Raw genomic sequence first — 13701 nt, forward strand, 5'->3', positions numbered from 1 at the left:
TAAAAAGAAAAGGTAATCCACTGAAATCTGTTTTGGGCTTTTCCTCATCTCTTATAAAATCCCAGAGCAAACCCCCATTCAACATTACTGCTGCGCAGCATTTGTGATCTTATAGTGAGCTGTAAAATAAACTCATTTCAAAAGTTATATGTTAAATCAAAAGACTCAACGACACACATTAAGGGCAGCAGGGAAAAATAGAAGCGTGATATTGGACATTAGAAAGCCACCACAATGTAGCTTTTCCTAAGCAGATTACATACACAGCAAATATCTTATTATAATAGATCATGATATGTACATTTAGCTAATAAAGTGCCCACATCTACTCATACAGTCTACAGACGTTGACCCCGAGATCTGAAACTAGTAAGCACTGGGATATTGCTCTGCGTCAGCCCAGCAGGATGTACCATGCCGGTTTAGGCAAAACTGTGCACCTGTGCTTTATGTGGCCCCGATGCCCAAATAAACATTAAGTATAAGTCTGCTTTCTTTGCTCCACTTACAGTACCATGACCACTCACTGTCAGTTTCTTCAACTCTTGGCCAATAAGCTGCATCACCTTAGCTATCCTTCACAGCTTATTACTTTACCATGGCTGCAGAAAGCTTGAGAAACTACTGCATACTGCTATCCAGAAATGCATGTTCTATGGTTACTCTTCTAATACCAGAAGACTTGTGTGCTGGTTGGACATAGAGATTACCCACACTTAATGCCCCATACACACTACACGTGATATTACAAACGATATGGTCCAATATATGCTCAATAGTCGGGGGTTCCCTCCATCATCTGTACAATTGTAACTAGATCATCAATGACTATGTATGGGGCAGAGACCTGATGACATCACTGAACCGTGTGTATGCACTATATAGTTCTCCCGGGAGTTAAAGTGAAATCAAATATACTGTCTATTGTGTATGGGGGCATTTACAACACTAAAGATAAGCTTCTAGGGAGCATACCGGCAAAGGTCTGGCAATACCAGGGAGGAACAGATATAGCCTAATAGAACAGGGGTGGGCAATTCGGGGCATCACTGCAGATGCTGCGGAGGACCGAACTATAAAAAAAAAAACTGGAAGGACATGCTGGGAGTGCTACAGACTGCCTATATCTATAATAGGAGGAGGGGGTCATATGTAGAACTCCTATCACAGGCATTAGAATATTACAGTAAAACATACTAGATTGTAACTCACTGTGGGGCAGATGTATTAAGCCTGGAGAAGAGATAAACTGGAAGGAAATAACGCACCAGCCAATCAACTTTCAACTGTCATATGTCAAACAAAGCTGATTGGTTGGTGCATTATCTATTCCACTTTATCTCTTCGCCAGGCTTAATACACATCTGGCCCTTTAGGTCATTTGTAAATCTTGAAAATAAATTGTAGTACAAAACAAAAAGGATAGAGGACATCTCATGTGTCATGAGACCGATGAGGCCTGGAGCCAAGACAGCGGAGCACCTATAAAGTTACTTGAATCCATGTATCTCAGTACTAATATGTATACTTCTGTTCAGGTAAGAAGCTACCTGCATCTAAGCGAAAATGATGCTTACTCCATGGTTACACCATCAATAACCAGTACATTAATTAACTGGGAACCTTAGCAGCCAATTATCCAGGCACCAAACACAACAAGACATCTAATAGCTTCACCGTACAGTAACCATTTGCCTGCATGTAACATAACTGCAGCCTGTAGGTGGTGTCACACTGGCGTTTCCCCAGCTTCAGGCCTAATTTTATAACCGTTTTACCACGGCACTTACACACAATGTTAATTCTTAGGAGTCAAATTAGTAAGATGGGAGTTCTAGCGAAGGTGGGCTGTCGCTATGGGCCACCCAATCAGATTCTATTATGTTCTAGAAGGTGCTAAATACATAAGTGGATTCTAATGGGTTGCTATGGACAACATCTTCAATAGAACACCCATCTTGGTCAATAAACCCCTTTAATACGCCAATATCGGTGTTTAAGATCCACATTAGTGCGACCTTCAGGTCAGTTCCTTCAATAAGAGCCTAGAACACAGCAGGCTTTAAAAAAGTGGGAGTAGAAAGTAGCAATGCGACACCACCCTCACGGCTGTAAAGAATCATCTTATCAGTATAGGTTTGGATAACACAGGAGCAGTATGGTAAAAGCTCTGTAAGAAAGACTTACCATGGTGCGGGTTCACTGGCCCAGGAGCATTATTTGGCCCTCCTTGTGGAGCCGGCCCAAATCCTTTTCCATCATCATCAGATTCAATAATATTTTCTCTTCCAGATGCAATAGGCATTGTATTTCCTTGAGATACATCTGAGTCATTAGCTGGAGCACCTGCTGTAGCTAAGAAAAGAAGTTGTCATTCACAAAGTCATCACTTGCTGCGTGTGCAGGGCACACAATCCTAACCCTGTTCTCAGTAGTGAACACAACATTCCGCGCAGTCCAGAACACTTTTCCCTTGTATTTAAAAAAGTTAATAAATTGTCAACCTTCACACTAACTGGCAAAAGCAGAAACTGCAATATGCTTAGTTTAATATGCTGGAGAGCACATTAATGTAGCACTCACACCTGCTGTATACAGCCCGGCAGGCCAAAGCGGTCCACAAGATTTACAAACAGGTCACGTTATCCAAAACGCTTAGTTGGCAGTCATTACTAAAGATGGATACATACTATACTGCATGAGTCTATAACCCGTGGCCCTCCAGATGTTGTGAAACTACATGTTCCAACATGCATTGCCACATTTTATCCTATAAGAGCATGCCAAAACTGTCAGGGCACGCTGGGACATGTAGTTCCACAATATCTGGAGGGCCACAGGTTGAAGACCTGTGCTATACGGTATTCTCCACTTACGATATTGTGTGCGTTTTCCATCAAAGTCCTAGGCGAACAATACTGTGCGTACCAAATTATATTGTTGATGAAATCAGTGACGTCACTTTGCCCCAACACTGAACATGCAGTTGACGATCTAGTCTACTTTAAGCTGCATGTGCAGAAGGGGGGTCCTTAAAAACAGCATGCACGATAAATCTTTAATATTACTGGGCAAATCGTTAACAATCTAGCATATTAGTTCTCAACCTCGGTCCAGAAGTACCCCCAACAGTTCACGTTTTCCAGGTCTCCGCACAGAATGAAAAGTGAAATAAGCTCCATTGGTAAACCACCGTTATAATGAGTGCACCTGCCTGGGTTACCTGGAAAAACGTGAACTGTTGGGGTTACTTGAGGACCAAATTTGAGAACCACTGATCTAGTGTGTACGCACCTTAACAGACATTTTTATACATGTGCTGCATTCATTCCTAACAGACAAACTACTGATCCACAGCTTGTCCAGAAAACAATGACCTGTTTGAAGATCTCTAGGACTGGTATGGCCACCTCCGGCCTACATGTTACTGTAACTGTCTCCCACCACATTGCCACCTTGTGCAGTCAATTTTTCTTCTTTGAGCCCTTTCTGAAGAGGAATCAATTATATTCATAGAAAATTGTCAGGATCCAGTTTTAAACGGCCAACAATAGCGTCAAGGCCTCTGGCAATGGGGATTCATATGGACATAAAACACAATGGGGCAGATGTATTAGGCCTGTTGAAGAGAAAGTGGAAGGCACCAGCCAATCAAATCCTGTCATTTTTAAAAATATAGCTGATTGATAATTCATCAGCTAATCAGCTATATTTTTTAAAATTCGTTAGGATTTGATTGTCTGAGGAGTTACCACCTTCCACTTTATCTATTCACCAGGATTAATACATCTGCCCCAACGTGTGATATGGCAGTTTTAAAGTCGTATGAAGGTGGTGGCTCATTAGAGATTATGTGTGGATGTAACCAAACTACACTGGCTTATCTAACAATAGTAGGGGCAGCAGTAGCGTTCCTCGTTAGCATTGTATTTTAGGTTGACATTATGCCCCTCACATATGTTGCGTACAAACTTGCAATTCCACTCTGCTGACAGATGGATGGCCGCCTCATGTTGTGAATAAGCCATTTAAAAGCCAAGGAGCTCTATGCGGGGAAGAATGTAGCTGTGGAAAAGGCTATACATGAGGTCTGCATCAGGCACAAGGCGGACACTTTCCTTTCAGCCTGGGAGCAGATATGAGAAAATGCATCTTAATATATGTATTAATAAAGGTCATTAACTTCATTTTCACAGTCATGCTATATGGTAACATACATATAGGATACATGTTATATGGCAACATACATATAGGATACAGACCAAAAGGTATACCCCATTATGCTTGGAAAGGCAGGCACTTACAGGTTGGGATGCTTATTCCAGATATTGGAGGGGGAATAGACACAGGAGTCATAGGAGGGGGCATCCCTGGAGGAGGTAGAAAACCTAAAAAAAAAAAGTGGAAAAAACAGGTTAATGTTAAGCACGTGATCGGCAAATAAAATACCGTGAAAAACCATTATGATTTTGAAGGAATTAAAAAACCTCTGGGACAATTCTATTAGGTGCAAGTTGCGTCCATCAAGCTGTTCTAACGGGGAACTCGCACTGCTGATTACATTGGCAATCCAAATCAAAGCCCACAACGCTTTTCCAGAGGGAATTTGAGTGCAGCCCCTAAGCAGGTAAAGGCCAGAAAAAACTTTCCTATAAAGTACAAATATCAGGTTACAGTGCAGGACTTCTGGTGGACCACTCACAAGGATGCTTAGAATAGGTGTAAACGGCATCGCTTGTTGTCAGGTGAACGGCTCTAAATAGCTCAATAATTTATTTTATGTGGGGCAGGCACGGAGAAGGGGAAAATTGGTGTGGGGCAGACACGGAGAGAGGGGTAAATGATGTGGGGGGGGGGGGTAAATGTGGGGCAGGGATTGTATTAATGGGATAAGTATTAGAACTTGCAAAATAAGAGCTGAAGGCATTTAATCACTTTCTACAAAGCAGTATTAAAAAACACTGGGAAAACAAATCTGACTTTTTATATCCTAAAATGCTGCAGAAACTTTGATTTCATTAAAATCACTTTCTGCTGTAACATTAAAATATGCAAAAATCAGCCATTTAATAACCTCCAGTCCTTTCCCTATGGCTACTAACAACCTTTTACAAGGTCCGGCTATCTCCGATACCACGTTTTGAGGGATTATAGTATTGTTTTCCCTCTCATGTACTTTTTCTAGTTGGCCTTTTGTAGAATAGTCACATAACCGCACCGCTGGTACAGCAAATTGCCATTACTCATTGAGGCACGCATGCAATGTATACCACATCACTTTCACAAACTTGCACCTAATTGAATAAAGCAATTGGAACCTAAATAGATGCTATAGTAGGTGGGGGGGGGGGGGGGGGGGTTGCTACATTGTTTGCACAGATTTCAGCCTAGTTTAAGCATTTCGGAGAAAACGGCATAACAAAGATTAGTCAACCTTTGAAATATTGAATGTATTGGGGCAGATCAAAAAGGGGTGATACATGGTCACAACAGTCGGTATCCCGACTGCCCGGACTCAGACAGCGGGGCAAGCGCAACAAAGCCCCTTGCGGGCACGGTGGCTCGCTACGCCAGCCACCTATTCTATTCTCCCTCTATGGGGGGTCGTTGACCCCCACGAGGAAGTATAACCGGTGGCCGTCGGGACTTCGAGTGTCGGGGTTTTGACTGCCGGGATCCCGACGTCAGGGTATTGACTGTCGGGAAACTGTCCAGCACCCAATCAAAAGCCTAAAAGTTGCACATACCGCTAGTCTCATTGACTTATTTATTACCAGTTATTTATATAGCGCACACATCCACTGCGCTTTACAGAGAATATATCCACTTTATATCACACAATTTTTAGACAAAGGTATACTGGCAGATGAAGATCAGAAACAGAAGTGACTCACCTACACCAGTTATCACTGACCCATAGGGGAAAATGTATCTGGCATGACAGAACGCTTCATACAACACAGGATGAGCATTGGGGAAATACAACTTACAGATTTACTGGTCCATAGAACTCATGCAGTCACTAACATGCGTGTCTAACAGCACATTGCAGAGATGGGAAACCTTGGCAATGCAGCTGTTTAACTCCACATCCCAGCATGCCCTGCTACAGGTTTGCTATTTGGCCATGCTAAATCTGTTGTAGTGCATGACGGGATGTGTAGTTCAACATTAGCTGGAGCGCTGAAGGTAATAGTGTGTACACACGGTTAGATTTGGCTTCCGATGTTCCCGATACAGGAAGCCAAATCGCGTGCAAATCGCATGCTTTTAGGGCTTCCGAGCCCGATGCGCTGCTGATGTGTGCTCCCGTGTGAGCGCATATCGGCAGCCAGATAGAGAGGGCAGGCAACACTATATAGTGCAGATCTGCACTATATAGTGTAAATTGTGCCCCTCTGTCATGTCGTAAGATGCGAGTCCCGATGCGAACTGATCGAGTCGGGACTCGCATCTCACGGCAGTATCACCAAGTGGTATTACCAACCACATGTCTATTGTGATCACAGCAAACTAACGTCACGGTTTTCTGAATCTAGATATGCTGCAGAATAGGGTATTGTATGTTCTGCAACCTTCTGGTGAGGAGGCAACTAGAAAAAGCCATCTGTCTATGACAAAACCTACAACATGTTTAACAATCGCTGTCGCATTTGGATAGAGTAATACAAGAAATCTGATCTCAGTAGGGTAACTGAGAAATTACTATGGCCACACCGTTCAGCGTTTACAGGGGTGCCATACATAGTTGCTGCTGACACATCACTATGCAAATAAGATGCAAAAGCACACAACATTTATTTACAGATACAGCCACAGTCGGACACAGAATATAGGCATATGTCAGAGTCTGCTTGTACATCTTATTCACAAAGCAAAAATCATGCATTTGCACTGAGCAGCACATCGGAAAGGCTGAGTGCCCTAATTCTACCACCGGCACCAACAATGAGCAGTCTCCAACTGTCCGGAAACTGTTGGCAGAACACGGCACCTCATTATCCCTACCTCAAATTAGTACATCATGCTACATTATTAATGTATCGAGATTTACCATAACAAGTTGGATGGGAGTTTATTACTTTTATATAGATCATACCTTAAATTGTTTATTTGTAAATGTTTGTGTTCTATGTACCGCACAATATTACCGAAATCCAGTTTAATCAGCACATTTGAACCTCAGGTGTTCCGCATACATTTTAGTTTACCTAGCACAGTGATTTGTTGATTTTTGTTGTTTTTCTAGTTACAATTATTAGAAGCTACATCATATAATTTACTTCCAGCAAATATAGTGTATTTTTTATAAACTGCCTTAAAGACTATTATAGTCCGTTATAATTTTAAATTCACTTACAGTATATTACCTAAAGCACCAATACTACATACTAGTGTAAAGATACACTTAATTCAAAATTGCATTCACAATAAATAAGTTATTCATTTAGTATCACATTGACATGATGAAGACCACAATTACTTACATTGGGTTGACATCTTTCCAAGAAGCCCCCAACCCTAGAGGTGGTTGGGACGCCAAATGTTGCAGGACAAGATTCAATTAGCCACAGGCTGAGTACCATAATCTGTTGTTCAGGATTAAGTGTCCAGAACTATTAAATTACAGTTGCGAAAACAGACCGTGTGACTCAACCTGCAGCTAATTGAATTGGTCATTCATAATAACAGCCAAATAGGCAAGTCAACTGTGACCAAATAATCCTTAAATTAATATAATGGACACAGATGAAAGCCCATACACACTGGACGACTGAGCTGAAAGCCACCTCAAGACAGCAGGTTTGAGCAGCTTTCAGCTCAAACCCGCCCAGTATGTATGGTCTGACAATGAGCGGTGAGCCCTGCTGCGTGCTCCCGCATCACCGCTGGTAAAGCCGCTCATTTCCTGGTAATACCAGCAGATGGACGGCTTTGCATAGTGCTGCGCTATGCAAAGCCGTCCTCTCCCCGCTGACGACACCCATGCAGTTCCTCTTCCCTGCCTGGGGTGTTGCTGTCTGCTGTAGTGCTTATAGCACAGTGTGGTCCCGTATATCAGCACTGATATGCAAACCAGACCTGTGCTATAAACACCACAGCAGACAGCGACACCCCAGGCAGAGAACAGGATCTGCATTGGTTTTCAAAGATGGCTGGTGCTAGAATGAACACTAGGTGTATGGACCTTAAGTCTGATAAAATGAGCCATTTTGTGCACTTTGGCTCCTGCAACACAATAGTGCAGTATTCCAGAGTCTACAACCAGGCCTTGCCAATGGATGGTACAGGACTTATTTGAAGAAGTTTCAGAAAATCTACTCTCCTTTTAGTTAGAGAGCTCAGGAAAAAATAAATAAATAAATAAATAAATAAAAGTTATATGGATGTAATGCACACATTAATAAAATGGGTACTCTTTACCTAGAACGGCGCCCACGATTTTGATCTTAGGCATCGCAAGGTAAAAAAAATCGTGTCGTTGCATCGCATGCGATGCGACCGACGCGATTACCGCGATTTTACATAGGGAACAATGTTAAATGGCCCACAGACCACAAATAGCCACCCTGAAGTGTGAAATGGCCCCCCAATTGTTAACGCCACCCCACGATCAACGGCAACCCGAAGCGTGGCGAGCGCAGCGAGCCTGCGAGGGGCGGCGGTACGCGTCCTCCGACCTTTTCATACCCCCACTATCCACGCCGGCGTGGAATTGAGAATAGAAAGTGTGGCGAGCGCAGCGAGCCCCGCGAGGGGACGCGTATACCTGTGAAGCCCGCAAGGGGACGCGTATACCTGTTAAGGTATCCGCGTCCGCTCGCCACGCTTCGGGCTCGGTGCGCTCGCCACACTTTCTATTCTCAACTCCACTCCGACGTGGATAGTGGGGGTATGAAAAGAACGGAGGACGCGTACCGCTGCGCTCGCCACGCTTCGGGTTGACGTTGATCGTGGGGTGGTGTTAACAATTGGGGGGGCCATTTCACACTTCAGGGTGGCTATTTGGGGTCTGTGGGCCATTTAACATCGTTCCCTATGTAAAATCGGGGCAATTGGGCCGTTTAACATGGTTTCCTATGTAAAATCGCAGTAATTGCGTCGGTCGCATCGCATGCGATTTTTTGGTCGCATGCGATGCGACAGACACGATTTACATTTTAACATGCATTTCTATGTAAAATCACAGGCATCGGTCGCATGCCATTAAAATGGCATGCGATGGGCGCCGTTCTAGGTAAAGAGTACCATAAAATGTATTAAGGTAAGGGAGGTTCAATGGTTTCTCCCCCCTGGGACTGCCACTTTATAGCGCCAGATAGAGCAATTCAATTGTTGCTTCTATTCGGGTGCATTTAGCTGCAGTTGGGCTCATTTCAGCATGCAGCCCCCAGAGGTGGAGAGCTGAAACGTGCGAATACAGCATTTTGCCATTGTCCTTATTACTTAAGATAGATTTAGTGGCTTTATGGGGCTAAACACAGTCTGTGTACAAAATGGAAATTAGGTGCACATATTAGAACTGAATTGCCCCTAAAAGTGCATCAAATAAGGCCATTATCCTGTTCTGAAATGTTAATTTAGAATCTAAAACGGCGTATACAAAGATTTATCAGTCTGGTGGAAAGAAAAATCTCAAAACGTACAGGAGCAAATGACAATCCACCATTATGTACACTAAAATCAAGTAATTAGACAATCTTTCAGGGATAAAATATCGTAACACATTAATCCCCTCCCCATTAAAAAGAATTTAACCTGCAAAGAATATTTAGAAATAAAATTATGTGCCACAAACCTAATAAAAACAAACCCAGTTCTCATTAATCCTTAAAAAGTACATGTTTTGCAGATCTGGAGCGTAGGTATCTTAATTAACTATAGATCTAAAGATTGTACATCTGATAAGATTTCGTATTTACTTCCAATATATTAGCATACTTGGATAATACACAGTTTTCAATACAGAGAAACACTGCTATAGAACCACCAAGCCCTAATGGTGCCCATACAAAGTGCAATGGTTAGTTGCAATTTGATGCGTTCATTCGCACATCACATAGCACAGAAAGTCCCCATACCCCATACTTTTTGTACTAGATTGCATCATATCTAGTACAAAAAGCACGCGGTTGTAGCACATTGTATGTTTTTTGTACTAGATACGGAGCACGTTTGTATTGCCCGAACCTGGATGAGCCCAGGCCCTCCATCTCATACTGCATGGGTTGCATTTGTAAACCTCATACTGTCCCATAAACACTTTATGTATACTAAGCGCGGCTGTGAAAGGAAATGTGTTATAGTTTGGGGATTCGGTCAGGATTCTCGATTTTATACTCAACATTACTGATCCTAGTTTATTTTACTAGTAAGCTTGCTGCCTTGCGACTACCTCTGTGTGTGTGTGAGGGGTAAAGAGATGTAGTTTCACTCGTTGCCAACAGATGGTAGTGTTTCGGAGACACACAAACGGACACTAGACATATATATATAGATGATATTTGTTAAACGACTGGGTGCCTCCCTGCCCTCACACGCTGGCCTACCACTGGAAAATTCTTAAAATATGTGCTGCTGAATGTTATTTGTAATGCAGAACACGAATATAACATTTATAATAATGTCCAGGAATTGCATCACTTTAATTTTGCTTTTAATGTAATGTTTTTTTTTTTTTTTTAAAGTCTTTATGAAATCTAATGTTATTGGATTCGCATCGTCAGAATAGTTTTAATAGAAGCAAATCATTTGACATCACACAGTAATGAGTGTGATTGCCAGCTTGGGTGCAATGACCGCACACTGCAGCAATCTCCTCAATCGGGTCGTCATTGTGTAGGAACGGTACTTTATAAAAAGCCTTTAGTCAATGGCAGTTCCAGAGAGGAGGCTGTGTGCAGTCTGTGCACTCTGCCTGCCCACCCCCTTCCCATGTTTCGAGCTGGGGACTAGGTATTTTATTCACTTTTTAAAAGGCCGGAAGCCAAATTACCATCACTGCATGTTAAGTATAGGGAAATCCCATACATACAACCCACATCTACATATTATTCCAGCACACTCCGAAACATTCTACTCCCACGTTAAAACCTTACCTGGGGGCATCTGCATTGGGTTAAATCCTGGCCTCATGAACATCGGTGGAGGTATGCCAGGAGCAAAACCAGGCGGAGGTATGTTTATAGGGCCTGGGAAATGCAATCCTTGAGGCAAATGCATTCCTTGTAAAGGTGGCAGTGATGGTGGTATATGCAATCCTTGCGGGAGAGGAATCCCCTGTGGCGGAGGCAATCCCTGCATCGGTGGTAAGCCTTGAAGAGAAGGTAATGTAGAAGTAGGCTGAAGAGCCTGAAGGGCTGGTACTGCAGACAGAGGTGGGACAGACGGCACCGGCTATTGGAGGTAGGAGAATAAAAATCAATTTGATCACATTCCGAAAACTAAAACCATAAAAAGCTGTAAAAACACATGACAACTGTCCATCATAATGGATGTGAGCTATGCAAGTTGCAATAACACAACAAATGTTACAGAAACGCTGATTAGAACAGTTTTAGTGTCTTACTATATTAATCACTCCACAGTACTTTAATGACATTGATCCACAGATTGCAACTTCGCAAACGTAAGACATGCCCCTTACAAATAGACTGTTAAGCCCTGTACACCCGGGACGAGCGCCTGGCTTATGCACACATCGCAGTACACCCGCGGTGCTGAGTCCTGATCAGATGCCCACGTTCCTTTAATGCTTCTGGAAAGGATATTTAGGCCTTACCTGTTAAATCTCTTTCAACGAGGACGTGAGGGGCCACAGGCTAACGATGGGTAGTTTGAGTGGGAGAGAGCTTACATAGTGTTCACTCTTTGATTTTTTTTTTTTAGGACAGGGTGCTCGTACCCAAATATAAATTATTGCAATAATCCATATAGACCTCACAGTAGTTTGCACATGGTCATGTTCAATTGAATAGGCATTTGCAGACAGCAGAGTTTGCTATGCTGCATTTATGTCCAGGCATTGTGGTCCCTAAGCCGCAACTCAAAGCAAACACTGCTGTCTACAGAGGCCTACTCAGCGGTAGGTGGCACAAGGGCGCATTCTAATGATTTTAGAAGGGGCAGGGCAGTGCACTAAGGGGCGGGGCGGCAGTGCACCGCAAAAAAATAGCTAGTGGGAACGTTACTTCCAGCACCCCCAGGCAGACCAGGCTCCTCCCCTCCGGGGCAGGCAACTCTTTTTTTTTTTTTTTTTTTTTAACAAACCAAGGCAGGAGACCAGATAGAAAGAGAAGCACCATACAGAAACAAAATTCTGAACACATTCTAGATTGCACAACAGAGGAACTAGGGCAACTACAACAGTAATGGAATGAAAGCAGTTGCGGCAGGGAGGGATCCCTGTGACCGCTGACGTCCTTGAAGAAAGATTTAACAGGTAAGATCTTATTCTTCGGGACACGTCAGGGGCCACAGGCTAACGCTAGGATGCCCTAAAGCAGCCACGTAAGGGTGGGGACGCGCTTGTGCCACAGCAAGTACACTCTGGCCAAAGGCAGAGTCCTGGGAGGCAAATGTACCAAAGGCCTAAAAGCGCAAGACGGCATTGAAATTTGCTCAGCTGTTGCACTGCCCCTAACAGCCCGAGACGAGCCTATAGACCTTGTGGAATGAGCACAGACCCCCACAGGAACCAGGCCGCAGCCCAACGGCATTACAAGTATCCCTGCCTGATGACAGAGCAAAGCCATCAGGCAATTGTCTATTAGCAGGACATCCAATGAAGACTACACAGTAGAAGCATCTGGCCCCCGAAAGACTGGGGACCACAATCTGGTTGACGTGAAACCTGAATACCACCTTAGGGAGGTGAGTAGGAACAGTTTGAAGGAGCGCAAGATCAGAAAGAAAGAGCAGAAACAGGGACTGACAAGAAAGAGCTGACAGGTCAGACACTCTGGCCGAAGCAATTGCGAAGAAGAAAACAGTTTTCCAGGTAGCCAAGAAAAGTCCACAGACCGCAAAAGTTCAAATGGTGGGGCCTGAATAGCAGTAAGTGCCAGGGAAAGATCCCACAGAGGAATCAAGGAAGGCTGGATATGCAGGCCGGCCTGCATGAATGTGCGGACATCCGGCAACAACGATAACTTCTTACAGAACAAGATTGACAAAGCCAAAACCTGTACCTTCCAAGACAAGCGCAATCCGGCCTCCAGGTCCTTCTGTAAGAAAGGCAGAATCCTGGCCAATCAGTCCTGGGATTGAATTGGCAAGCACGACACCAGGAAAAGTAAACCCGCGGGATGCGATGGTAGGCACCGGCTGAAGGAGGTTTGCGTGCCTTGAGCATGGTCAAAATCACTTTGGAAGTAAAGCCTCTGCCTCTTAACAGGGCGCTCTCAATAGCCACCCCATCAAAGCCAAACGCCCCAAATCTAGGTGTAGACATGGCCCCTAAGAGAGGAGGTCTGGATGTAGAGGTAGACTGATCGGAGGGGCCACTGACCAGGCCTGCACAGCGGAGAATCAGATCTGTCTGAGCCAACTGGGAGCCACCAGGATCAAGACGTTGCCCTCAACGCTTAACTTGCGGAACACTCTCAGGAGGAGCGAAAATGGAGGGAAGGCGTGCCTCAGGGAAAATGGCCACGGGGTTGACAGTGAGTCCACCAAGCAAGCCCCTGGGTCGCGAGTAGT

The 13701-nt window shown here is 43.9% G+C and overlaps 1 protein-coding gene across 1 annotated transcript in view; it reads right to left on the reverse strand.

Annotated features, from left to right (window-relative positions):
- The window catches only part of SCAF4 (SR-related CTD associated factor 4), an 82183-nt gene that overhangs the window by 37484 nt on the left and 30998 nt on the right, over positions 1-13701 (reverse strand). The window contains exons 17-19 of the mRNA XM_083171850.1: positions 11100-11397; positions 4305-4388; positions 2188-2355 (exon numbers count right to left, since the gene is read on the reverse strand). Coding sequence (XP_083027976.1) covers positions 2188-2355; positions 4305-4388; positions 11100-11397 — 550 coding nt within the window. The remainder of the gene's footprint in view (positions 1-2187; positions 2356-4304; positions 4389-11099; positions 11398-13701) is intronic.

This window comes from Crinia signifera, chromosome 2 (assembly GCF_055691185.1).
Source record: "Crinia signifera chromosome 2, ASM5569118v1, whole genome shotgun sequence".
Lineage (NCBI taxonomy): Eukaryota > Metazoa > Chordata > Amphibia > Anura > Myobatrachidae > Crinia > Crinia signifera.